The sequence below is a fragment of the Emys orbicularis genome, chromosome 10 (genome assembly GCF_028017835.1).
Source record: "Emys orbicularis isolate rEmyOrb1 chromosome 10, rEmyOrb1.hap1, whole genome shotgun sequence".
NCBI classification, from domain to species: domain Eukaryota; kingdom Metazoa; phylum Chordata; order Testudines; family Emydidae; genus Emys; species Emys orbicularis.
The window spans coordinates 39,698,418-39,724,535 of record NC_088692.1 but is presented as its reverse complement, the minus strand read 5'-3'; the positions used below and the strand labels follow the sequence as shown (position 1 = coordinate 39,724,535).

Genomic DNA, 26,118 nt, shown 5'->3' with positions numbered 1-26,118 from the left:
CCACCTGGGCGTATGCCCTGGGGGTCGAGGGAGGGACACCCACAGAGCTGGTGGAAGGAACAGCAGGGAGGGACGCCGCGGCCGGTTGCGGGGCCGTGGCAGTGGGGGCACCCCCTGCCATGGAGGGCCTGGCTTTTTTAGCGGGGCCTTTACCCTTCTTTGTGCCCTGGCCCTTCCTGCCGGTTGGAGGGACTCCCCCAGAGTCAGAGGGGGCGAGGGACGTGGCAGCAGCGGAGGTCACCTCATTACCCGCCGCTGCCAGCGCTCCAGCAGGGGTGGTAGCAGGTGACTCGGCAGCGGCGGTCGAGGTAGAGGCTAGGGTGGACGATGGTGGGGCGGGTGGAGGAGGGGCAGCAGGGTCTGCCCGTGGGGTCTCACTCTCCTCGTCCCCTGCCATAATGAGGACGGGGGGAGAGCAAACACTGGAGGAGGGGTAGGGAAGGGGGAAGCAGGTCGACCACTCCTCCCCGCTAGGCTGTAGGCAGGGGAGGAGGGCGCCAAAAAAAGCGGGGGGTGGATGGGGGGGGGCTATCAAGGGCTAGGGGTCAGTCACTGACTCAGGGAAGGTTCCGGCTCCTCTTGTTGCACCAGGGAAGGGAGGATATAACAGCACTGGGGGGTGCAGTGAGACAGAATCAAATTAAAACGGGGAGGGGTACAAGCGCATAGGAGGGGACATGGGCGCACGAGGGGAGGGGCTAATCAGGGCAAGGGGACCGCAGGGGGAAGGGAGCAACCAGGCGGGAAATGGGGCAGAGGAACCACGGGGCTAGCTTTAGAGGCTGGGGCGGGTCAAACAAAGGCTGCAGAGGGAAAGGGCGGGGCAGGCAAACAAACTGGAGCTAGCGAGGGGCTGGGGCAAGGGGGAGGGGCAAAAGGCAGCAAGGGGCAAATGGGTAGGCAGCAGGGGTACAACTGGGGGCTTGCTGCAGGGGGGATGGGGTCAGTCCAAAAGGGGGGGGTACATGCACCCACGTGCGCTTGTAACAAAAAAGAAAGTCTATGGAAGCTGGCTGCTGTAGCAGGCCCAATGGTGGCAACAGGGCGTGGCAAGCCTAGGTGAGCAGCTGAATCCCAGAGGCAGGAGCTCGAGGCAGATGGTAAGTAGCCGGTGGGGGTGGTGGAGGGGGCAACGATGATGGTGGTGGTGGGGATCGGGGGGGGGGGGACACAGATGGACCAGGGGGCAGGCTCCACGCCACACCCCCTGTGTCCCCACAAACACAGTCTAGATCCCCACCACAAGAACACAGTTCAAAAGTTACTCAGTCCGGGAGGGCCCCCTCCATGGTGGTCTGTAGAATTCCTACGCGTTCCCCCACTGGCAGATGGTCCTCTTCTTCTCCTCAGGGCTCCAGCAGCTCCCCAGCAGCAAACGCAGCAGCTCCAGGCGGCAGTCTGGTGGCCAGCAGGAAAGACCCTTCTCAGGTGGTGGTCAAGGATGGTGGCATCCCCAGCAGCAGGAGCAATGGCTGGGGTCTCTCCCTCCCCTCCTCTGGGGAGTGGGCCAGCAGGCCCCTCCCAAGGGGCTTTAGCTGGAGCAGCAGCAACCAAGGGTGTGGGTGGGTCTAGCAGTCAGCCAGCAAGCAGGTAGTAGAGAAAGAGGAGGAGCAGCCCCCTATCTCCCTCCCTCTCTCCAGGCCAGAGGGCTACAGGAGAGTGATCAATTAGTCCCAGGTCAGACAGGGTTTCTGTTCTCTGAGTGACCAGAGCAGGGGCTGCACTAGAGTAATCAGGAACCTGCTAGAACCAGTTAAGGCAGGCAGGCTAATTAGGACACCTGGAGCCAATTAAGAAGAAACTGCTAGAATCAATTAAGGCAGGCTAATCAGGGCACCTGGGCTTTAAAAAGGAGCTCACTTCAGTTTGTGGTGCGAGTGTGAGGAGCTGGGAGCAAGAAGTGCAAGGAGCTGAGAGTGAGAGGGTGTGCTGCTGGAGGACTGAGGAGCACAAGCGTTATCAGACACCAGGAGGAAGGTCCTGTGGTGAGACTAAGGAAGGTGTTTGGAGGAGGCCATGGGGAAGTAGCCCAGGGAGTTGTAGCTGTCATGCAGCTGTTACAGGAGGCACTATAGACAGCTGCAGTCCACAGGGCCCTGGGCTGGAACCCGGAGTAGAGGGCTGGCCTGGGTTCCCCCCAAACCTCCCAATTGACCTGGACTGTGGGTTCTTCCAGAGGGGAAGGTCTCTGGGCTGTTCCCCAACCCACATGGTGAATCTCTGAGGCAAGAAAATCCACCAATAAGCGCAGGACCCACCAAGATAGAGGAGGAACTTTGTCACACTGGTGTCAAGAGTGGGATCTTGGGGTGCACAGTGCGGCAGAAGAAGGAGGGTGATTTAAAAAACAAACAAACAAAAAAAAAAGGAGAGGGTTTATTTTTTTTCCCACCACAATGGAGGACGTAGTGCGGGCACTGATACAAGCTACGGCGGCCCAGCAGGAGGCTACCCGTGTCCAGACAGCCGCCCAACAGGAGCAGTGTGGCTGCAGCAAGAGACTAATCACCTGCTGATGGACCAGGCTGCTCAAGACCGAGCTATGTTGCGGGAACTGGTAAACCAGGTAAAGTCCCTTACAGAGCTGAATCGCGGCCATGATGGGACGCGGCTCATACGGGCCAGCCATTGGCTGCAGAAAATGACACGGGAGGATGATGTAGAGGTATACCTTCTGGCCTTTGAGAGGACAGCCCTACGGGAGGCCTGGCCTCGAGATCAGTGGTCTGGCATCCTTGCCCCATTCCTGTGTGGGGAGGCCCAGAAGGCCTACCATGATCTGCCTGAAGAGGCTGCGGCAGACTATTCCCAGCTGAAAGCAGAGATCCTGGCCAGATCTGGGGTAACGACAGCAGTGCGGGCCCAGCAGTATCACGGTTGGAAGTACCAGGAAGACAAAACCCCGCGGTCCCAATTGTATGACCTCATCCATCTCGCACGAAAGTGGTTGCAAACAGAGTCCCGGAGTCCGGAAGAGATACTAGCGGTTCTGGTCATCGACCGATACATGAGGGGACTACCACCAGACCTTCGTGCCTGGGTAAGCCAGAACGAACCCTCCACCTATGACGAGGTTGTCGCCCTGGTAGAGAGGCGAAGGACAGCGAGGGAGCTGACCCGACCAGTTAAGGAAGAGGCACCCCGGGTTAAACTAGCAGCACCAAGCCCTAAAGTTTGGGTGACTGGGCCACCAGGAGGGCCCAGGTGGAAAAAGAGAGAGGCTGAAGGCCCATCAGAGGCCACAAAGAGTCGGAGCTCTGAGGGAAAAGAGGATCGTGATGTTAGACTGCCCAAACCAAGAGACCGGGGAACACGTAGGGCTCCATACAGATGTTATGCCTGCGGGGAGTGGGGACACATAGCTGCACAGTGTCCCAATGCTGAGGAGCCTATGCAATGTAATCTGGGGAACTGGGCAGATCCATGCTCCCTAATCCACCTTGTGGGGGTCTCACTAACCCCACATATGTATACCAGACCACTGAAACTAAATGGGGTAGGGACCACGGCACTGGTTGATTCGGGGAGTGCTATCACGCTTATCTCAGGGAAGCTCGTGAAGCGTAGTCAGCTGCTGCAGGCTAAACGTACGGGGATAACATGTGTCCATGGGACAGTTAGTTACTACCCCACCATCCCAGTAAAAATCGAGATCCAAGGGAACACTACTGAGGTAGCAGCAGGTGTAGTCCCTAAACTCCCATACCTGGTGCTCATAGGGAGGGACTTCCCAGGGTTTGGAAACTTACTCCCAGTAGGGGGATTGGAGAAAGATGGGGACCCTAAAATTGATGAGGCATCCACAGCAGACTGTCAACCCCCAATCTTCTCTGAAATATCCCCAGATTTGTTCTCCACTCCCAGACAGGGTAGAAAGACAAAAAGGGAAAGAAGGGCAGCTAAGGCCTTGGGAACCTGAATACTGACCCAAAGCCAGAGGGTTGCTCTTGTAGGTAGGCGGACCCACGCAGCTGAAAAGGAGGCCACGCAGGAGGGAGAAGCACCTGAGTCTGACCCCCACCCTAATGCTTCTGAACCAGTAGAGGCAACAGAGACTGGGCCCCTAGATCTTGGGCAGATTAGCCCCGGGAGAGGAAATTTTGGACGGGACCAGGCAGAAGACCCAAGGTATGACAACATTAGGAAGGAGGTGACTGAAATAGATGGGGTCCCCATGGAAGGGAAAATCCAGGGACCAGGACCCTACTTCATAATGAAGAAGGATCTCTTATACCGGGTTGCACCAGTACAGGGGCAGAAGGTACAGCAGATCCTAGTACCTCAAACACCAGAACGCTGTATTAAGTCTTGCTCATAGTCCTCTATTTGGGGGTAGAGAAGACCCTGGCATGAGTCCTACGACGGTTCTTCTGGCCCAGAGTACATGAAGAAGTGCGGAGGTACTGTGCCTCCTGCCCGGAGTGTCAGGTGCACAGTCCCCGTCCCCACTTGAGGGCACCTTTAGTACCCCTTCCCATCATAGAGGTCCCCTTCGAGCGAATAGCCATGGACCTAGTGGGACCCCTGGAGAAGACGGCTCGGGGCCACCAATATATACTTGTTGTTTTGGACTATGCTACTCGCTACCCAGAAGCCGTCCCCCTGTGGAACACGGCCCCTAAAACTATAGCCAAAGAGCTGGTGGAGATCTTTGTCCGAATGGGGCTACCCGAAGGAGATATTAACCGACCAAGGAACCCCATTTATGTCGAAGCTAATGAAGGACCTCTGTACGCTGCTCCATATACATACCCTGAGAACTTCGGTCTACCATCCGGAGACTGATGGGTTGGTAGAAAGGTTTAACCGAACCCTCAAGGCTATGATAAGGAAGGTGGTAAGTCGGGACGGGAAGGATTGGGACACCCAACTACCCTACCTTATGTTCGCTATCCGGGAGGTACCACAGGCCTCAACTGGGTTTTCCCCCTTCGAGTTATTATACGGGCGTCACCACCATGGCATACTAGATATCGCCAAAGAGATCTGGGAAGAGGAACCCAATGAGGGGAGAAATATAATAGAGCATGTAATGCAGATGCGAGACCGGATAGCCCGGTTTACCCCTATTGTATGGGAACATTTGGAGAAGGCACAGGAGGCCCAGCGAACCCATTACAATCGCCAGGCAAAAGTGCGACAGTTCCAACCAGGGGATCGGGTTATGGTGTTGGTACCCACAGCAGAAAGAAAGCTTCTGGCCCAATGGCAGAGGCCCTATGAGGTGGCTGAACCTGTGGGGGAAGTAACCTACAAGGTGTGGCAGCCAGGACGCAGAAAACAAGAACAGATTTATCACGTTAACCTTCTAAAACCCTGGCATGCACAACGGTCCAAAAAGACCTAACCCAAGAAAACAAGCCTTCCAAACAGGTGAGAGTGTCTCCTGATTTAACACCAGACCAGAAGAATGAGGTGTCTGAGATGATCTTCCAGAACCAAGATGTGTTCTCGACAAAACTGGGTCGAACAACTGAGACATATCACCACATCGTCACGAACCCTGGGGCCAGAGTAACAATGAGGCCCTATCGGGTGCCAGCGGCAAAAAGGGAGGAAATAAAAGAAGTAAAAAAAAATGCTGGCATTGGGGATCATTGAAGAATCCCACAGTCAGTAGTCCTGCCCAATTGGGCTGGTGCCCAAACCTGATGGCACCACAAGATTTTGCAATGACTTCTGGCAACTAAACGAAGTATCCCAGTTCGACGCGTACCCCATACCTCGCATAGATGAGCTAGTGGACCGTCTGGGTAATGCCTGGTACTTGACTACCCTAGACTTGACAAAGGGGTACTGGCAGATTCCCCTTGCGGAGGACGCAAAGGAAAAGACTGCGTTCTCTACACCAGAGGGTCTTTTTCAATATACCGTCCTCCCTTTTGGACTACATGGGGCCCCAGCTACCTTCCAGTGCCTCATGGACAAGCTATTATGCCCGCATAAGTTATGCTGCTGCCTACTTGGACGATGTGGTCATTCATACCCCAGACTGGGAAACCCACCTGGAGAAGGTGGAGGCAGTCCTCGATACCTTCAGGCGAGCTGGCCTTACAGCAAACCCTGCCAAGTGTGCTGTAGGGTTTACAGAGGCCAAATATCTTGGCTACATTGTGGGAAAAGGTCTGGTAAAACCCCAAGTGAACAAGTTAGAAGCCATCCAAAATTGGCCCCGACCAAGTCGCAAGAAACAAGTCCGGGCGTTCCTAGGTGTGGTGGGGTATTACCGATGATTTATCCCCCACTTTGCCACAAGGGCAAGCCCCCTGACAGACCTAGTGAAAGCCTGTGGACCTGATCTGGTGAGATGGTCTGACGCAGCAGAGGAAGCATTCACAGACCTACGGACTGCCCTCTGCAATAACCCCGTACTGATAGCCCCTGATTTCACCAAGGAGTTTATCCTGCAGACGGATGCATCGGAAGTAGGGTTGGGGGCCGTTCTATCACAGATGGTTGGGGAGGAGGAACACCCAATTCTATACCTCAGTCGGAAACTCCTTCCAAGGGAACAAAAATATGCAGTGGTGGAGAGAGAATGCCTTGCTGTAAAATGGGCCATGGAAACATTGCGCTACTACCTGCTTGGGCACAGATTTGTCCTCGTGACCGACCATGCCCCTCTTCAATGGATGCAGCGGAACAAGGAGAAGAACACAAGGGTGGCCAGATGGTTCTTATCCCTCCAACCTTTCCAGTTCCATGTGCAACACAGAGCAGGGAGCCGTCATGGCAATGCCGATGGCTTGTCACGTGTGCACTGTCTGGCGTCCCAAGCTGCCCAACCCCTTGGCGTTGAGCAGGGGGGAGGGATATGTGACAGACCCAGACCAGTGGGGTACAGGAGTCTGGTAGAGGGCAAATATACTGGTCACTGGATGAGTAGTTTTCTGTTTCCTGAGTGACCAGAGCAGGGGCTGCACTAGAGTAATCAGGAACCTGCTAGAACCAGTTAAGGCAGGCAGGCTAATTAGGACACCTGGAGCCAATTAAGAAGAAACTGCTAGAATCAATTAAGGCAGGCTAATCAGGGCACCTGGGCTTTAAAAAGGAGCTCACTTCAGTTTGTGGTGCGAGTGTGAGGAGCTGGGAGCAAGAGGCGCAAGGAGCTGAGAGTGAGAGGGTGTGCTTCTGGAGGACTGAGGAGCACAAGCGTTATCCGACACCAGGAGGAAGGTCCTGTGGTGAGGATAAGGAAGGTGTTTGGAGGAGGCCATGGGGAAGTAGCCCAGGGAGTTGTAGCTGTCATGCAGCTGTTACAGGAGGCACTATAGACAGCTGCAGTCCACAGGGCCCTGGGCTGGAACCCGGAGTAGAGGGCTGGCCCGGGTTCCCCCCAAACCTCCCAATTGACCTGGACTGTGGGTTCTACCAGAGGGGAAGGTCTCTGGGCTGTTCCCCAACCCACATAGTGAATCTCTGAGGCAAGAAAATCCACCAATAAGCACAGGACCCACCAAGATAGAGGAGGAACTTTGTCACAAAAGGTATTGCAAGGAAGAAGAAACCTAACTGAAACCTACCAGATTTAAGGTTTCTTTATGAACGCCAAACTTGCTAAGATTCACCACAGTTTAAGTCCTATCATGGTCTGATTGACCTGAAGTATCTCAGACACGGTCTCCTCTACCTATGAGGGGGCATTTCAGATACATTTTCTTGGTGGTAAGTTCAGAATCAAGATCAGGATTAGAATGGAAACTCTCTCAGCCTTCTATAGAGTCAGAAAGCTAACTGACACATCAAGTGAAGATAATTATGAGAATGAGCAGATAAGCAATCATCTAATCCCATACAGAGCTTCTAGTGAGGACATAAACCCTGAGAGAACCCCGCACCTCAAGATGGAATGGTGTCCAGTTACATCACTGCCATTTTGGATACATTCCCTACAGCAAAAGCATCTCACCTCATCACTGACACAAAGAAACTAACAGACCAGCAAGCTGTGTAGCGTCCTCGGGAAGCTCTCCAACCATATTAGTTTAATAGAGATGGGAATATATACTAGAGCCTGTAAGACCCACTTTGCATGTGTATATAGTTCAAGAACAACATTGCTTTCTGTTGCAGAATGAAGTCCATGCACCCAGCAGACAAAATCACTGCCCACGCAGCAAGACAGCACAAGGAACCAGCAGCTCCTGCTTTTCATGGGTTTGTACACAGCCCTGAGGATTCAGCCCAGGAGGAAAGTTGGTGGTGAGGGTCTCATCCCAGGGAGCAACACAAGGCACTAGGGCTGCCCATGGCCTTAGCGAGGTGGTGAGTACTCTGCTTCGGGGTACAGGAGATCAGGGGTGTGACATGAACTCACGGCCCTTCGCTGACAGTGCCAGGTAGAGACATCGCCCCCTCCCCAGGCTCCCAGCCAGATTGCAGGCTGTCAGCAAAGCTGCTTCAAGGCCACTGGGATTTCTCTAGAAAATGGGCAGATGAACATTGGGAAGTCGACACTCTGGCATTAAGAGGCCTATTCTGGGAAGTGAGGTGTGTGTGTGTGTGAGTGAGAGAGAGAGAGAGAGATGCACATAGGCCTATGTGGGCACATATCGACACAGAACAGCGCATGGAGCAGCTTCCCTTTCCTCTACAGCAGGGCTCAAATCCAGTGCTCAAGAGAGAGGACAGAGACAGACAGGCACCTCATCCTTCAGGTGGCTCCATCGTAGAGTGATCCCAGCAGCAGAGCTCCACCCACTCTTTTACCTCTTGTCTAGCAGAGAGCTGACAAACTCATTGCAGGCAGGGCTGGCAACTGAAAGCAAGGGCTGCTCTGGAACACGCAGTTCTTTGGTACTTTCAAGGGTGACCCAGGAGGAAGAAACACCAAGGTCTTAAAAAAGCGTTCTTTGAGAGGGAGAGGACAATGCGGCTGCCAGCGACCACTGAGCATGACGCTTGGGGGAGCTAGTAGTTGGCACCAGGGTTGGGGGAGTGCTGCCAGTCCCAGGTGAGTCTCTGGTTTCATATAGTGAAGGTGTCCTGACTCCAGACCCGTTCACCTGCGATGTACGTGGCTCGCACCTGTAAGCTGTTGTCCAGCAGCAGGAAATCTGCAGCAGACAGAAGAGAGGAAGCAGGAATCAGAGGCAGCAGGAGGGGTGCTTGATCTGTTGGGGTTGTCATGGGAAAGGACTGTAAGGGTTACATTTCCTGCTGATGGAGGAATCATTCCAATACCCATGGAGACTGCAGAGGATTTACAGTAAGGCACGTACCCCAAACAGTGGTAGAACTGCCCCTACCCAGGCTGGCAACTCCGCCATTCTGGGGAGGGGCAGTTGCATCTTGAGTCTGTACAGGGGGAGTGACCTCCCCTGGTTTACAGACTGCCACAGGGACTAGACTGCACAAGAGGACTGGATTCAAACAGAGACAATAGGAACCAAAGGAGCCATTTCCCAATCCAAGTGCCAAGGCCAAGCTTGAGAGGGCATGTTACTGAGCCTCAGCCAGCAGACCCCAGCTATGCCAGACCCATCCTGTATCAGTAGGAGGCGCTGTAGGGAATGGTGTAGCAGCCCCAACGGTGAGGGAGCTCATAGGTACGTCAGCCTCAGCTCCTTCTAGGAGCCACCCCCATGGGGAATGGTGATGGTGGGCTGGGGAGCTCACTGCTACTCCAGCCCTAGCCTCAGCCACCAGACGACACTGTGGAGAATGGTGAAGTGGTGCATCAACCTGCAATCATACCGATACCTGCATCGTTGTCATAGTTCAGGGTCCCCTTTCGGTGCTCAATTCCCAGGAGCTGGGCAGGATGGAGGGATGCTGCCTCCAGGGCTGTCTCCACAGTGCATCCTTTGGGGAAGAACAGCACCTTGTTATGGCAGTTAACAGACATCTTCTTTCAGGACCTCTCCACTGCTTCCCACACCGGGCAGCCCTTCAGACAAGGCAGGGCTGCTGGAGCAAGGTGCCAGCTGAATCAGGGTCCTGCCAAGATACTGACAGCCATCTCTGTGGGAAATGGAACAGCAGGGGGCTGCTGGCTGCTAGCCAGCCACACGCTGAAATCAGACACACGGGGTCTGTTGTGACTACTGGGCCCATAACATTTACCCCCGTGGGAAGCTGAAATGTACAAAAGCACGTGAAAGCTCATAAGACGACACGCTAACCAACAATTTTTGCCTACTTGGAAATTAACCATGAGCAATAGGTTAAGTTGCCAATAAATGATTATAAACAAGTGCAAAAGAACCAGACAAAGAAGCTAGGCTAGTCCAGACAAAGAAGCTAGGCTAGTCCAAACATAAGGAGACCTGATGGTATGATTCAAGGACTGTGTTGAAATCATCCTTGGTAAAAACAGAAGATGTGGAACCAGAAGTTAATGGACCAAAATTGGTGTGAGGGATATTGGGTCTAATTGGTAGAGAAAATAATGGGGGGGGGGGGGGGAGATGAACTATGCCACCAACATTTCCCCTTGGGGGATTTCCTTTAAAAAAAAAAAAGACTCTCTCCCCCCCCCCCACCCTAGAATATCAGGGTTGGAAGGGACCTCAGGAGGTCATCTAGTCCAACCCCCTACTCAAAGCAGGACCAATCCCCAATTTGTGCCCCAGATCCCTAAATGGCCCCCCTCAAGGAGTGAACTCACAACCCTGGGTTTAGCAGGCCAATGCTCAAACCACTGAGCTATCCCTCCCCCGCGCATCTCATTTCATCTCCCCTCACCACAAGATAGAAGGAGCAAACCAGACTGAAATACTTTCTTCCAGGCAGAATGCCAGCTGGCCTTGCTCTCCATTAAGGAACTTGATTTTCAGAACTCTCAGGTGAAAATAATCACAGCATGATGACACCCAGTCCTCAGCCCATCAGTGGGGATACTTGATTGCCAGCATCGCAGAGATGCACAAGATCCTGTTTTGTCTCCCTTCCTTTCATGTTGTTCCCTGCACCGTCCCTCCTCCTGTCCTCTTTCTTATTCTCTTGGCTTTCTATCATCCTGAAATCAGCTGCACTGCATCAGCACAGCGAGATCAGCTGACCACAGCCTTGCCCCATCTAAGGAGAAAAGACCCAACCAGGTGACATCCCTGACCGGAAAGTGAACCAGGGTCCAAGCAACAGGGGCTGTGGTCAACCTGCCAGCCAAAGCATCCATTTGAGACTGACCAGCCATCCAGGATTCCAAAGACATCAACAAAAGCCGTTGTGACGTTGCTCCATATGATTTTATGGAAATATGCTGATGAGTGTGAATATAATGTAACTGGAATATGCTTTATGCAAAAGGTCTCTTGTAAGGTATCATTACAAAGCTTATAATCTACTGAGTGTGTTCATCCTACTTGTATGTATGTATCGTATCATTCCTGTATCTAAAACTAGAAATAGGAAGTTAACTCTGAGGTCCTATTGTAACTATGCAAAGTGTGGGCCATTAATGGTGGTTTAGAATCTTGATGGCACCCATTGACTAGGACAATTGGCTGTAGATGGTTTATTTACCTGCAAGCCTTCTTGTGGATGTGGGGACCAGCCTGTGGGTAATGAAGAATGAGGTTTTACAGTGACATGTGACCATATCACCTGATACTGTAATCCATCTTAAACCTGGTGCTTTTCCATTTAGAAGGAGGGGTGGGAACCCAGAGAGACACAGGATTCCCGCCTTGGGCCAAAGCTATAAAAGGGGGTGGAACAGAACAAAGGGGGCTGCAGTCATGAGAAATCCCCCAGCTACCACCTGAGCTGGAACAAGAACTGTACCAGGGGAAAGGATTGGGCCCAAACTAGGAAAGAGTCCAGTCTGTGAAAGAAGCTTATTGGAACATCTCTGAGGTGAGATTTTATCTGTAATCAGTTTCTTAATGTATTAGGTTTACACTTGCATGTTTTGTTTTATTTTGCTTGGTAACTTACTTTGTTCTGTCTATTATTACTTGGAACCACTTCAATCCTACTTTTTATGCTTAATAAAATCACTTTTGCTTATTAATTAACCCAGAGTAAGCAATTAATACCTGGGGAAGCAAACAGCTATGCATCTCTATCGGTGTTATAGAGAGCAGACAATTTATGAGTTTACCTTGTATAAGCTTTATACATAGTAAAACAAATTTATTTGGGGTTTGGATCCCATTGGGAGCTGGGTGTCCGGGTGCTAGAGACAGGAGCACTTCTTAAGCCATTTTCAGTTAAGTCTGCAGCTTTGGGGTGCGTGATTCTGACCCTGGGTCTGTGTTAGAGCAGACTGGTGTGTCTGACTCAACAAGGCAGGGTTCTGGAAGCCCAAACTGGCAGAGAAAATGGGCTCAGAGATAGTCTCAGCACATTAGGTGACAGTCCCAAGGGGGTCTCTGTGACTGAACTCATCACAGCCGTATGTTCCCCACCTTTTCTGTCCTATCTCCCCTCCACCTTGTGTGGGTCTGTCAGTCAGACACAGGAGAAATGAATACCCTTTTCACATCAGGACTGAATGTAAATTTAACCCTTTTCTTTTCTCAAAGAAAGGTTGTTCTGAAAATGAGACTAATATTTTTCTCCAAAAGGAGAGCGACTTTAAAGGGTTTGATTAAGCTTGTTTTGCGTAATCACTCAATTTCAGTTTCAGTATAAATGCTTGTTTTTATTTCTTGTTCTTTCTTGTTCCTGATCAATAAACATTCAGTTTTAGAATGAATGCTTTTGCGTGTTTACCAAGAAATTGAATACACCGAGGCCCCGGTCGAGAGACCCTGGACCTCTTTGCATCACTCATTTTATGTTGGACAGTGGAAGAGTTTAACACTTTATCTCTTCTGACCCTTGAAGTTAATATGACAGGTCCCAACCCAGCCTGGTAACCCCCTTCTCCACCCCCCTTTTCAGGGAGCAGAGTGAACAATCATACAGAGAGATGGACACTTTGCTGAACCACTGGGGACACAAGGGACACACGTGTGAGCAACTCAGACATAGCTTTTTAATAGTTACTCTTGGATGATGCTTGCGGGGAAAGGCCCAGAGGGGTTGCAGGAGAGGGATGAGCAGTTGCGGTGTGGCTGGAGAGAGGAAGGGAGGAATCAGAAGTTGTGGACAAGATTATTCACCTTTGGTCCCTTTGCACCTGTGACTAAGGAGGAGCTAGTTTGTTCTCACTGTGGTAACAGTAAAGCCTAATCTCTCCCTGGCTGGCACCCAGTGTGGCTCTGCCTGCTAGCTGACCTGGGACTCCAAGAGGGCTTGGAAAGAATGCCCATAGCCAGCCTTGTCTGGGGAGAGGATCTCCCTCCTACGCTCTCTGGATATGTGTAGAGACCTTTGGCCCTAGGAGAAGTGATAACAGCAAGGGGCACTGTTCTCCATCCCAGAGCCCGCAGGCAGAGAGTAGGTGAGTTGGGCTCACCTGTGGCTTCCAGGAAGTGCCGAACACAGGAGTCCATGGTTGCTACGCTGCCACTCAGGGTCTTCGTCCCTGAGCAGGAGAAGAGACAGGAAACTGAGCAGATCCACCAGCCATCTAACAGCAACGATCCCCGTAGGGTTACAATCCTATTCCACAAGTGGAATGAGTCTGAGGGCTCTCAGCCTCGGCTCCAGAGAAGCCATGGCAGATTTTGGCAATAGGCTGGGGTCGCAGGAGGTGTGACAGGGCAGGACTGAGGAGTATGGTTGGAGGGAGGTTCTGGACCGGAAATTACAGGTTGTTAGAGGTGCATGGCCAGCTCCCACTCACACCATGCCTGACTCTGGCCAGTGCTCCTGGCACCTCACTTTCATGGGCACCACAATCCTGGGAGGGGGTTGGGCTTTAATGAGGGATGAAGTAGATGCTATTGTCCCACATAGTGCAAGGAGACCTCCCATAATGGCAGAGGGTGTGCCTCATACCAGTGCCCAGTGCCACTTGAGATGTGGCACCATTTTCTCATATGTCCTCCCCAGCCTTTCCCCTTACAAGGTACCACACCATCAGGGGTCAGGATTTCAATCAGCCAGCAGCAGGTGAGACACAGCCAAAGGGCGCTCCCTTCTGGGCCAGGCGACAGCGGGCTCCCTCATGGCACTGCCAGCCTTTGCTAGCTCAGCACACACAGGGCTCACACCTGCTCTGCAGCCAGTGGAGCCATCTGGAAGGCCCAGGGATCTACCTTAAAAACACACACGGCCCTAGGTGGGGGCTGAAGGTGACCAGGCTGCGTATGGAGTGCTCACCTGCAATGTATGTGTTCAGCCCGTCCACCTCGATCACCTGCTGGCCCAGGGTGTGCCTCCCTGGGGCCAGCCCCATTCCAGCAATGGCGTCTGTCACCAGCACCAGGCCTAAGGGGACAAGGAGGGGCCACGTTAGCTCTAGCCTTCAGCCCAGCTTTGCAAGGGGTTTCTCTCCAGTTCTTTGGCGCAAGTCCCAGGCATTTCGCTCTGCTGGGAGTGGTAATGGCAGCAGTCAGGATGTCTGTGACCCAGCAAGGAGGACTCTCCCGAGAGCACTGCGCCTTCTGGGTGCAGGGCTGACTGTAGCTTAGGAAAGTGGGGAGGAAAAGAAGATGGAGAAGCGGGGAGAAGACAGACTGTTTCACAAGACAAGCACAAAGCTTTGGGCAGGTCACACAGAGGTTTGGGCTGAAGGACCAGGCTATGAGCTGGGTAATTCTGAGCCACAGGGAATGTGTAAGTGCAGTAGTGGGTGGGGAATGACACTGGACTCTACTCGTGAGGGGCCATTGACACACAGGATTCCTTTCACACAGCACTGGAGAAGGGTGCAGGGGTGCCCTGGTGCCTGAAGTCCCCTGGTTATCCGCAGAACAGGTAGAGCATGGGCAGTGACAGAGCCACTCTTCACCTCACATTGGGCTACCAATGGGCCTCCCCCAAGCTGGGAGGCCTCATCCCCAGGGCAAGAACTTGGGACATTCTCTGGGCATTTCTCCTGAGATGGTCAACAAGGGTGCAGTTAGCCCCACTCTCCATGACTGTGTGCTATGCAGACACCCATTCTTTGGGAGCTGGAGGGAGCCCCAACAGCACAGGCCATACCTCAGAGAGACTCCGGGAGCCTGCTCCTCCCCACACTCCTGACCATAGAACAGCCTTTGGGCACCTACAGCAACTGCTCACATGGAAACAATAGCAATGAATCATGGGTTTTCAGCTTCTTTTAGCAGGAACAAGGAGGAGAAACCAGCACCATGTGATCAGGAAATGATGCACAGGCCGTACTGGTCTGAAACCAGTAACCTAGAGGTGAAAGCTCCCACTATCCAGAGCCAGCCAGGCCCCTGACACACACCATTCTTAAGTGGAAGTAATCCCATCTGGTACCATTTGAGAAGGATGCTGCACGTCAGCTGGGAGAAAAGCAATCCAGATGGGCACAGCATTTGGGTTCAGAGGTGCTGTGCTGTCCAGACCAAGGGGATCCCCAGTGATTCACCTTTGGGGTGCGCTCGATGCGCAATTCTCAGAGCCGCAGGGTTGGTGTGGATCCCATCTGATATCATGCCATAGAACACCCTCCGCCTGGCAGGAATCTGGAAACTCGTCAGCAGCCCCACAATCCCAGGATCGCGATGGTGGAACTGTGCAAAGGGAGAAAACAGGTGTGATGCCTGCCACGAAGAAACCCACAGGCTGCCAGTGTCCCGTAGATGCCCCAATTTTATAGGGACAGTCCCGATATTTGGGGCTTTGTCTTATATAAGTGCCTATTGCCCCCCACCCCGTGACCTGATTTTTCACACTTGCTGTCTGGTCACCCTAGTGCCCTGGCTAGGGGGTGCTGCCATGAAGGCAGCAGCTGGACGTAGTGACAATGAAGAGGCATGCATGGTGATATAACCCAGACCCACTCAGGGTGGCACTTTATCCCCCACTAGTGGTGGTTGGTCCATGTATAAAGTTTGATGAGGCTGCTACAGTCTTAGCTAACAGAGCCGTGTCTTCATTTCTGGCAATAGTTGCTTGTGCGTTTAGACCCAGAGTCACTTCCCCTTGCCGACAACCCACCCAGATGCGTGGCAGAGAATAAATGTCCGTGGAGGAGAAGACAAGCCAGAGTGAGCCACGGGCAGGCAGTGGGCTCCCTCGGTTACTTACAGGTAACATGGCATTGAAGAGATGGGTGATAAAAGTAGCACCATGTCGGACAGCTTCCTCTGCCTGAGACAGATTAGCCACAGAATGTCCTGCGAACAAAGAGCACCAGGTGACTTCTCTTGCTATTTCCCCCTTTACTCTCTCCATTTACTCCAATAACACCCAGGGGCAAGTGTACTCAGTCCACAAATCACTAGAAGTTTGCTGGAAATCCACCTATTATTCAATCATGCTACACTCCAGTTCTGACAGCCCCATTCAGAACCTAGCTGGAGCATGGAAGTTCCAGTGCCAGTGGTTGAGATGAATTTGGATCCCTACTGCAGTGTACCATGGCTTCCAAGGACTTCAGAAGAGAGACAAGGTGGGTGAGGTAATATCTTTTACTGGACCAACTTCTGTTGGTGAGAGAGACAAGCTTTCGAACTTACATGGAGCTCTTCTTCGGGTGCTGAGGGTGCTGATGAGACCTCCGGGCTTTGTTACAGCAATGGAATGAGCTTTTGTTTTGCCCAATGAAGATGAGAACCATAGTCCTTTCCAGGGGCCCCGAATCCCACTGGAGGCAGAAATTTGCCCTTCTGGATTTTTTTTTTTATATGGCCTGTAGGGCAGCGAACGCTATGGCCGATTATATACAGATTTGTTGCATAAACCCTTCTTTTGCATGGTTCATCAATTTCAGCCCAAAGAAGAACAACTCAGGGGAAAGGTTAAGTTTTTCTATCCTTGATCTCAGCACCAAAGGGGAGCTTGTGAGGAGAACATGAGAAAAATACAGCCAGTGCTCTGCACACATGGCTTCCACTAAAAAAAAAAAAAGGACTGTGCTAAACTTTCCAGAGATTAGTGATGCCTCCATTTTTGGGTGTATAACTTGAAACACAGTAAGAGGCCCTAGTTTTCAGAGGGCAGGTATTCTGCACTTTCTAGAAAGCAGTCCCATTTAAGGTGGCTACAGCTGGACACTTAAGCCTTTTTGTGCAAGGAGAATTCAAACAGGTTAACTTTAGAAGTTGAACCTTTGCATGTGGTTGGCCCTCACTGGGGTCTTAGCTAAGTTTAAGACAAGTAAAGGTCAGGATCATATTCTGTCCTCAAATACAGATGGCCCACCCACCCCACTCCTACATCTTGCTGGGGTGAGAGTTGCTCACTTATCAAAGTGGAATTTGGCCCTTATTTACAAGCACTATGAAACACTAAGATACGCACACCGTCAGATATGCCCACCCAGTTTAGAGCCATGTTACAGAGATGACCTTTTGTGCTTCTGTTTCACTGCAGGGCTCCAGAGCTCTGAAGAACATTGACTCTGCACAGTTGTGGACATGAGGAGTGGAAGCAGAAAGATTTTCCTTTGAGGTTGGAAAAAGACAGAGGGAAATCCAATGCAGATAGCTTGCACTAATGCACCATTACAGTTACTATGCAGCTGATAGCGTTCTCATATCCATGTTGGCTTGAACACACTGCATGCACTTTGCACTACAGACAGTGGCCTGATTTGCTAGAGTAACTCCATTAACCTCAATGCACCTGCACTGGCATGAGACCAGTGTGACAGAGCAGAGGATCAGGCCCAGGGTGAGCAATGTGAGCAAACAGATTGGGCCTTTAAGGGACTACCCAGACCCACCCACGCAGCCTACCAAGCCCTAGCCAACAGACACCCTTACCCAGCGAGACACAGATGCCCCGTCTGGTGAGTTCCTGGATCACCTCACTGCTCCTCTTCATCTCAGGGGCCAGGGTGACAATCCGGACGCAGTCCAGGTGCCTGTAGGTGGCAAGCAGGTCCTGGAAAGCTCCCGATTCAAAGGTGCTGAGGTAGTGCTCTGGGTGCGCCCCCTTCTTCTCTTTGCTTATGAAAGGCCCCTCCAGATGGGCCCCTGCCCACCAGGGAGAGAAAAAATACCCATAACTGTTTCCCTTTCTTACCCCAAGGGTGAGGATACCCACCGCCCTACCTCAGCCCAGCCAATCCCCTCTCCTGGCCAGCCCCACCCTGGAACTTGCCAAACCCCACCCCCCTCAAGCTGGCTCGGAGAATGAAAAAACAGGCGGCTGCAGAGTAGGAGAAAGTCAAGGCTTCTTTGTATCTCCCTGTAGGGTGACTAGACAGCAAGTGTGAAAAATTGGGATGGGGGTGGGGGGGTAATAGGAGCCTATATAAGAAAAAGATCAAAAAATCGGGACATCTGGTCACCCTATCTCCCTGAAACTGTTATCCTGCTCTATCCCCCACCCCAGACTCCTTCCCCTTACCATCCCACTCTTGCCTGGCTTTACTTGACCTCACCAGCTGCTGGCACCTATAATCTTTATTGCCCCAGCTCACACCTCCCCACAGCCCCTTCCTGCTGCCTGTTTCCCACTCTCCTCTTCTCAACGAGCTTGCCCCAAATGCCAGCAGCTCAGTTTTAAGGACCAAAGCGAGGTCCCTGAGGTGCGGCCTTCCCTGAGGTGCCTCACCCCCAGTTTTCAGGCAGAGATCTCCCCACTCCTCAGAATGATGGAGGCCCTTGGGCTGCTCTCCTCAGCATGGCACGAGAGATGGCATTGCTGCCAGCATGGGCAGTCTGCTCACTCACAGTGACCCACTGCCACACACTGCCCAATTCCAGCAGGGCCGACATGTTGGATGCAGAGCCCAGCAGAGAGGAGTGCAGTAGTAAGTGCCATGGGGTAGAGCTGCGGGAGGAACATGGCAGCCAGCATACAGAGCTCTCTGGGAGTCATGGCCAGGCTGCATCTGGCCTTGCACAGAGTAAAAATCTCAACGCCACCCCCACTTCTCTATGGCACAACACTCTCAGCCACAGTGAATGCTTTCCACAGCAGCTGCTTCTCCTTCCTCCACAGAGGAGCGAGTCTCCACACAGCAGAGAGGAGAGGGGCCAAGAGGACAGGACCTTGCTGTTCACTTACCCAGGATACCAGCTCCATGAGGCCCTCCATTTCTTACGCTGATCTGAGGAAGAACCTAGGACGGGGACGTGTTAGAAGCCTCACGGACATAGTACCCAGCCTGCCTGTATTAGGGCCCCTAGCATAATGCCTATGAGTGCCAAAGGGAACTATTTCACCCACTCGGCCCCAAGGCAGTGAGAGAGAGGTAACTACCCCTGCTGGAATGGTAAAAACTGGCCCCAGGGTTAGATGTGCTTTCCTGCTGGGCATGGCCTGTACAGCTCTCCTAGTGCTAGGGCAGACTGATGAGTTGGTCTTTAGCAGAAAGGGTTAATCTCTGCTGGAGGGGAACACTATTTCAGAACCCACCCTCTTGTGGGCCCATGTACCCCAGCTCCCCAGTGCCTGGTTCTCAAAAGAACCCAAAACAGATCACTGTGCATGACTTGCGATACACTGTGCTCGGAGAAAAAGCAGGTCCCAAGCCCTGTATAACTTGTCTCATGGGACCCTGGGAATATTGCAGCATCAGCTGCCTAAATGTGCGGAGAAGCCATCTGGGTTTAGAACCCAGGTCCTCACACCCCTTTCCCTTCCCAACAGGCCACTGCCATCACAGAGCCCACACATTCCACTTCTGTGGTGAAGCCCCCAAGGCTTAGCCACCTGATCCAACGGTGCCATCCCCACTGCCGTGAGTGTTTTGGTGCCCTGTGGGGCTCCCCTTACCTTGTGATAGACGGATGGCGGGGAGGTCACCAGGGTTGGGCAGAAGGAAGTCACGCCATGGGAGAGAATCTTCTGACTCACCAGAGAGATCCCTGATTGGACATCATCCGCAGCCAAGGAGAAATCCACCCCAAAGCCCCCTGCACCATAAAGGAAACAAGGACAGCAAGTGGTGACATGGCAGTTGGCTCTAGAAACCAGGGAGGCCAGCTCTGGAGGCAGCACTGTAAATGATACCTAATATAATGTGCAACTGAAGATTAACTTTGAGAATAAGGGGAGTGCTACAAGCAAGTGGGGTGGGGGAGGATTTTGGTTGCACAGCAAGCCCCTATAAAAGGAGATGTGGAGTACCCGATTGCACTAACCGTCCTGGGAACTAATCCCCAAGGGCAAGCAGGCAAACCCACCAGAAGGGTCCTGATCTCTCTATTTCATTCCCCCACACTGCCCCATACTCTTTCTTAGGTACTTACCTGGCCCCCATTCCCACAGTATATGAGCACCTCATGAGCTGTAATTCATTTAACCTTATACACACACCTGTGAAGCAGGTTAAGGCTCTGATCCCATTGAACTGAGGCACAGAGAGGCCCAAGATAATGCAAGAAATCTGTGGTGGAGCAGGAACTTAACTCCTAGGTCCTTGGCTAGTGCCCTAACCACTGGACCATCCTTCCTCTCTGATCCTTTATGCCACACTACACATCATCCTTCAGATCCCTCCTCAAAACCCAGCCCATCTCCACAATTCTCCCAATGGCAACCCACCTGGCTTTGCTACCTCCTAACTTAAAACTCTAGTGTAGACATGGACTGTCAACAAAAGTTATGCTGCTTTAATTAAACTGCTGCTGCCTGCCCAGACTATGCTCCTTGTGTCGGCAGAGCACATCCACACTAGCCGCTCTTGCATCGACACAGAGAGCAGTGCACTGAGGGTAGCTATCCCACTGTGTAACTGGCCACAGGGTGCTTTGGGAAAGGTTTGCAATGCCTCATGGGACAAGTATAGCGTCACATGATGCAGGTTTCTCAATCCTATGTTCCATGGGCATCCTACTAGATTTCAGTTGAAAAGTGACTGACAGTGTATGCATGGGGGAGGAGGGGGAGTGTGTGAGACAGGGAGTGTGTGGTGGTGGGGGGGCAGGAAAGGAGAGACAGAAAGAGTGTGTTAGGGAAGTGTGTGTGTGTTGGTGGAGAGTGTGTCTGCATGCTGTCTCTAAGTTCAGACAGCAGCCTGAGCAACCAATCCCGGAAGAGGGGACACACACCCCATATCAGCCCCCGGCTCTGGGAGGGGACACCCCCCCGGCTCTGCACAGCACAGCAGTCTCTCCCCCTCCTCCTCCCCACAGCAGCAGCCCGCTCTGTCTGCATGCCTATGGTTCTGGGCTTCCCTCCGCATTCTCCTACAGCAGCTCTGTGAGCTCTCCAGGCTGAGGAATGTCAAAGCTTCCCAGAGCTTTGAAAGGGGAGAGGCATATCTGTAGGGCAGCGAAGTTCAAAACAGTGAGCAGAGCAGCCATGATGGGTATTGTGGGATACTGGAGGAGGCCAATTATGTCGACATAATGAACGGCATCATCTACACTGGGTCTCTGCCACTTAAACTTTGCTGCAAAAAGCTTTATGCCTCTTGTTGAGGTGGTTTTATTTTATTGGCAAAACAGCAGAGTTTTGCATCAAAAGTAGCTTTGCAGTGTGTACACCTCCATTGTTTTGTTGGCAAAAGCTGCCTTTTGCCGACAAAACTGTACAGTGTAGACAAGGCCTTAAAACAGAGAGCCAGCCACAGACTGCTAAACTAGAAGCTATGTAAATCTTATCTGATGACGCAGCTGATCTCCCAACAAAGTCCGTTTTCAGGAAACAGGCGCACTGTGAGTCAGAGTTCAAACGGCAGGAGGGGACGCGTTTGTGCTGGAACTCATCAGTCTGTTTCTAAATGGCACACGTGGAGCCTGGTTCTCACTGAGATCTGCTCTAGATCAGCTGGAATGCCTTACCATTAATCTGCACATCAATGAATCCGGGGGCGATGATGCTGTCCTTACAATCCAGCTGAATATCAGCAGATCCCTTCTCATCAAAGAACAGCTTTTCTGGGTTGAGGATCTTCCCCTCTCGCACCCACAGATCCTCCCTGACAGAAGAACCATGCAGAATAAAAGATCAACCATTCCTCCCAGCAGCAGGGGAGGGGGCCTTGACTGCTTTCCACACTATTCAGTTCCCCCTTTACCTATTAGGAAACCCAGCACATAGACCACCCCAACACAGGGACTGGCGGCTAACCCACCATGTGCTGTTATGGCAAGCGGGGCAAGAACCAAATCAGCACCAGGCACTCCCGCCCCAGGGAACTGCATTTGTCACCTCTAGGATGTTTCCCACATGCCACCCCAACATGAACAATGTCTATACAGTCTCATTGGGAGGGCTGGCGTCCTCCGAGTCCTTCCTCTCTCCCTGAAGAGGACAGATGTGGGAAGAGGATAGCGTGGATCAAATGAGCCTGGTAAGAGTCTATGCCTGTTCTGATTGTTACCTAAGTGGCAGACTAACACATAGTTGAGACCTCTTGGTCTCTGCTACAGGGAACAACTGCAGCTTTACAAAACAGAGGGAAGTTGGGGTATTGTCAGAACCAGCAGCCCTGTGGTTGGTACTCTTTGCTGCCATGCAAGAGATCTGCATAGGTTCAACTCCCAGGCCTGGTTTTTCCAAAGAGCAGCACTCTGAGGTCCAATATTTTCTATACCTCGCATTCCACGGCATCGGAGGAGCACATTTTGGTATGCAGGCAGCCATCCCAGGGCAAACAGACGCATCTGCTCACCTTTGCAGCTGGTGACTCCTCAGAATCCTGCAGTTAATGAACTGGAAGATTGGCGCATCCGAGACAGACTTATTAGACGGCATCGTCAGGGCCTTGAGAAAACACCTGAAACAGGGAAAGGGAATGATGCAGAGGATGGGATACTTCCAGTAACCCTCATAGAGGCATAGACAGAAGAATGAGAAAGAAAGGGTGGTTAGCACACAGGGCTGAGACTCAGGAGACCTGGGGCAGGTTGGTGCAGAATGAGAGCAAGGAGGTGCTGCTTTGCAAAGAAAAAAAAACAGAGTGAGAATACAGTAGACAGAGGTCAGCCGGATGGGTCAGGGATCATCAGAGAGTTCGAACAGTGCCTAGTGCAGTGGGATCCTAATCTTGATTGGGGCCCGTGTGTGCTACTATGACACAAATAAATAATTGTGGGCCAAAAGTGGAGATAATGTGTTGGAGATGGAAGTAGGAAACAAAAGGGGGGGAGGGAAAAGCAAGAAGAGAGACAACTTAATTTAGTGAATATTTGTGCTCTTTTGTTTTATTGTACTTCCAGGACCATGATTTTCCAAGCTGCTCCACAGACCCTTAAACCTGCATGGAGCTCTTATGAAGTCAATGAGGCTCTGGGGGGCATGGATCAGCATTCATGTCATGCTCCCCATCAGTACCAAGCCAAGGCCAGGGAAGCTAAAGATCCAACCAGTGGACCAAATTCAGTGATGAGTCCTGGTCACATGCCACCTGAGGCACATTGTGCATATGCTAAGAAGAACGAGGCTCCAAGCAGTGGTTCATCCATATGGAACTGTGGATGGGACAGTTACTCAGAGCCCTTAGGCTGCAGTTGCTCACCATGCTGGATTCTAGAGATAAATATTTGGAGGAAGACAGAAAATAACCTGATCTCTGTCAAACTGCACACAAAATGCCCTGATAGGTGGGGGGTCTGATTGCTCCAGGGCTCCTTATTTATTTAGAGCATTTCCCCACCGAAAGGTTTCAGGTGTTTGCAACTCCACCAGGACCTTCACAGCTGCAGCTTGGCTCCACTTGTCCAGCAGCCGGAGGGGAGGCGATGGTCACCAACACACATGTTTTGTTTCAAATGAGTCTCTGTTTAGAAGCACCGCAAATCCTAAAGCCCTGCTGACAAACAATTGATCCAGGCTAATCTTAAAACACCCTTCAATAGTCACACCAAATTAGAGTGGTTTCTTTGGTTAAACACACACTTTTGTGGGCACAACTTGTGTCATTTCAGCCAGGTGGGATTTAAAATGGCCAGTCTAGATGCCCTTAAAATGGGGTCTAATGGAAGTAGGGTGACCAGATGTCCCAATTTTATAAAGACAGTCCTGATATTTGGGGCTTTTTCTTACATGGGTGCCTATTACCCCCCACCTTCTGTCCCCATTTTTCACACTTGGTATCTGGTCACACTAAATGGAAGTGCTACGGGCCTGATGCAAGTCCATTGAAATCAATGGAGGACTTTTCACAGGCTTCAATGAGCTTCAGATCAGACCACAACAGACCGTTTACTAACATATTTCTACCCCTAAGGGCTGCTAGAAATAATGAAGTAAGATGCTCCAATTTAGGATTCTGTGAACAGGATAAAGAAGCTGACAATGCAACCAAACTGCTCCAAACTCTATGATTTTGAAACACAACATGATACCATAGGAAAGTCAAGCACAGAGAGTGAGGATAATGAATAGAAGTCATTTGATTTCTTTTCAACTAACCTCAGTTCCTGGGAAGATCAATCTGAGCTCTTCAACCTTTTCAACTTGTGAAACCGCTCCTCTCGCTCAGCATCCCATACTGACTTTGGAGGAGGACTGCACTGACAGTCTGCTGGTACCTGTGGAAGAAACTGTTAAGTATAACCAGAGGTGAAAGTAAGCCGGTCCGGTCCGGCGTACCGCCAAGAGCCAGTACGCCGTGCTGGACTGCACCGGCTTCCGCGGCTGGGATTAAAAGGGCTCTGGGCTCCCCGCAACGGCGGAGAGCCCAGAGCCCTTTAAATCCCCCCGCAGCTCCAGCGGCAGGGCTGGGGCCGGGAATTAAAGGGCTCAGAGCTCCCCGCCGCTGCAGGGAGCCCAGAGCCCTTTAAATCCCACCTGCAGCTCCAGCGGCAGGGCTGGGGCCAGGATTTAAAGGGCTCGGGGCTCCCTGCAGCCACAGGAGCCCCGAGCCCTTTAAATCCCAGCTGGAGCTGCAGTGGGGATTTAAAGGGCCCAGAGCTCCACGGCGGCCAGAGCTCCGGGCCCTTTAATTTGCCCATGAGCCCCGGGGGCTCCCAGCCACCTCTGCAGCTGGGAGCCCCGGGCTGATTTAAAGGCCCTGGGGCTCCCAGCCACAGCCGGTGCCCCAGGATCTTTAAATCTTGAGAGGCTCCGCCTCTTCCGGTTGAGGCCATGCCTTTTCTGGATGAGGCCACGCCCCCCAGGACTCCGGCAGTACAGGTAAATCCTGTAAATTACTTTCACCCCTGAGTATAACACAGTGGAAATGAAAGCAGAGAGTCTCTGCATATCCCACTCCTTGACTATCAGTTAGACCAGACTCCGCTTATAGTAACTGAATACATGATAGCACTACACTGCACTGGGGAAAGAATCAAAGAAATCAGCTAGCCTACCACAAACTTTACCCCTGTCAGAGACTACTTATGAATGGAATTTGATACTTTCACGCTAATGCCATTATTTACTTTTGTATTACGGTAGGGTCTAGAGGCCCTGGAAGACATCAGGGACACATTGGGCTAGCACTGACAACACAGAATGAAAAGATAGTCCTTGCCCCTTTATTCTCTCTTTCCCCACTTTCCATATTTTTGGGTCCCCCAGGTAGTTTCAGTGGCATTACAGCAGTTCTTCTTTTCAGAGATACCCCGCTAGGCCGATGAGAGGGATTATGCAGTCCAGCGCAAGTCCCACTACTGCTGTCCTACTGGGGGCGGGGGGAAATCCACCCCCCTCTGTATCCAGGCACGGATTGGTAGACAGTGTCTCCGCAAAGAGCCAGCACAGTGAGAAGGCAGCAGCAGACAGAGCTGGGGGCAGGCACAGAGAGGGTACTGTGGAAGGAACTCAGACCATGCTTCCTCGCTGGTGGCACCCCATAGCTCTGGTAGCGTAGCCAGGAGGCAGCATTAGCAGAAAACGAGTGTGGGTGGGAGGTGCAGCTCAGCTGAGCTCATGTCTATCTCCCGGCTCCCTAAGGCCCCGCTAGCGCAGGGCAGGAAGCTGGAGGGGGAGAATGGAGATCCTTAAGACAGCTTAGCCCGGGCCTCGCTTCTGTGGGTTCTTACCGGGGCGGGGTCAGCTCAGCCCGGGCCCGGTTCTCCGGGCTCTAACCGGGCGGGGGTGCGGGGGCAGCTCAGCCCGCGCCCAGCCATACTACCCCCAGCGCGGGGGCAAGGTCCCCACCTTACCCCTACGGTTTGCCCACTCCTGCTCCAGCGGCTCCCGCAGCGCCCGGTCAGGTGAGTCTGCTCAGCTGATTGGGCAGGAAGGCGAGGTTACCCTGAGCACGTGATCGGCAGCGAGGGACTGCCATGATGGGAAGGGCGAAGAAAAGGAGGG

General features: G+C 52.2%; 1 protein-coding gene across 1 annotated transcript; it reads right to left on the bottom strand.

Annotated features, from left to right (window-relative positions):
• Positions 1–7,950: 7,950 nt before the first annotated feature.
• Positions 7,951–25,986, bottom strand: AMDHD2 (amidohydrolase domain containing 2). Its single transcript, XM_065411739.1, has 13 exons — positions 25,968–25,986; positions 24,271–24,389; positions 22,529–22,633; positions 21,696–21,832; positions 19,684–19,823; positions 18,973–19,027; positions 17,721–17,933; positions 16,042–16,130; positions 15,380–15,524; positions 14,158–14,265; positions 13,349–13,417; positions 9,703–9,804; positions 7,951–9,056 (listed from the first exon to the last, which is right to left on the bottom strand). The coding sequence occupies exons 3-13, from the start codon at positions 22,609–22,611 to the stop codon at positions 8,968–8,970; spliced, it is 1,230 nt and encodes a 409-aa protein (XP_065267811.1). The 5' UTR covers positions 22,612–22,633; positions 24,271–24,389; positions 25,968–25,986; the 3' UTR covers positions 7,951–8,967.
• Positions 25,987–26,118: the final 132 nt, after the last annotated feature.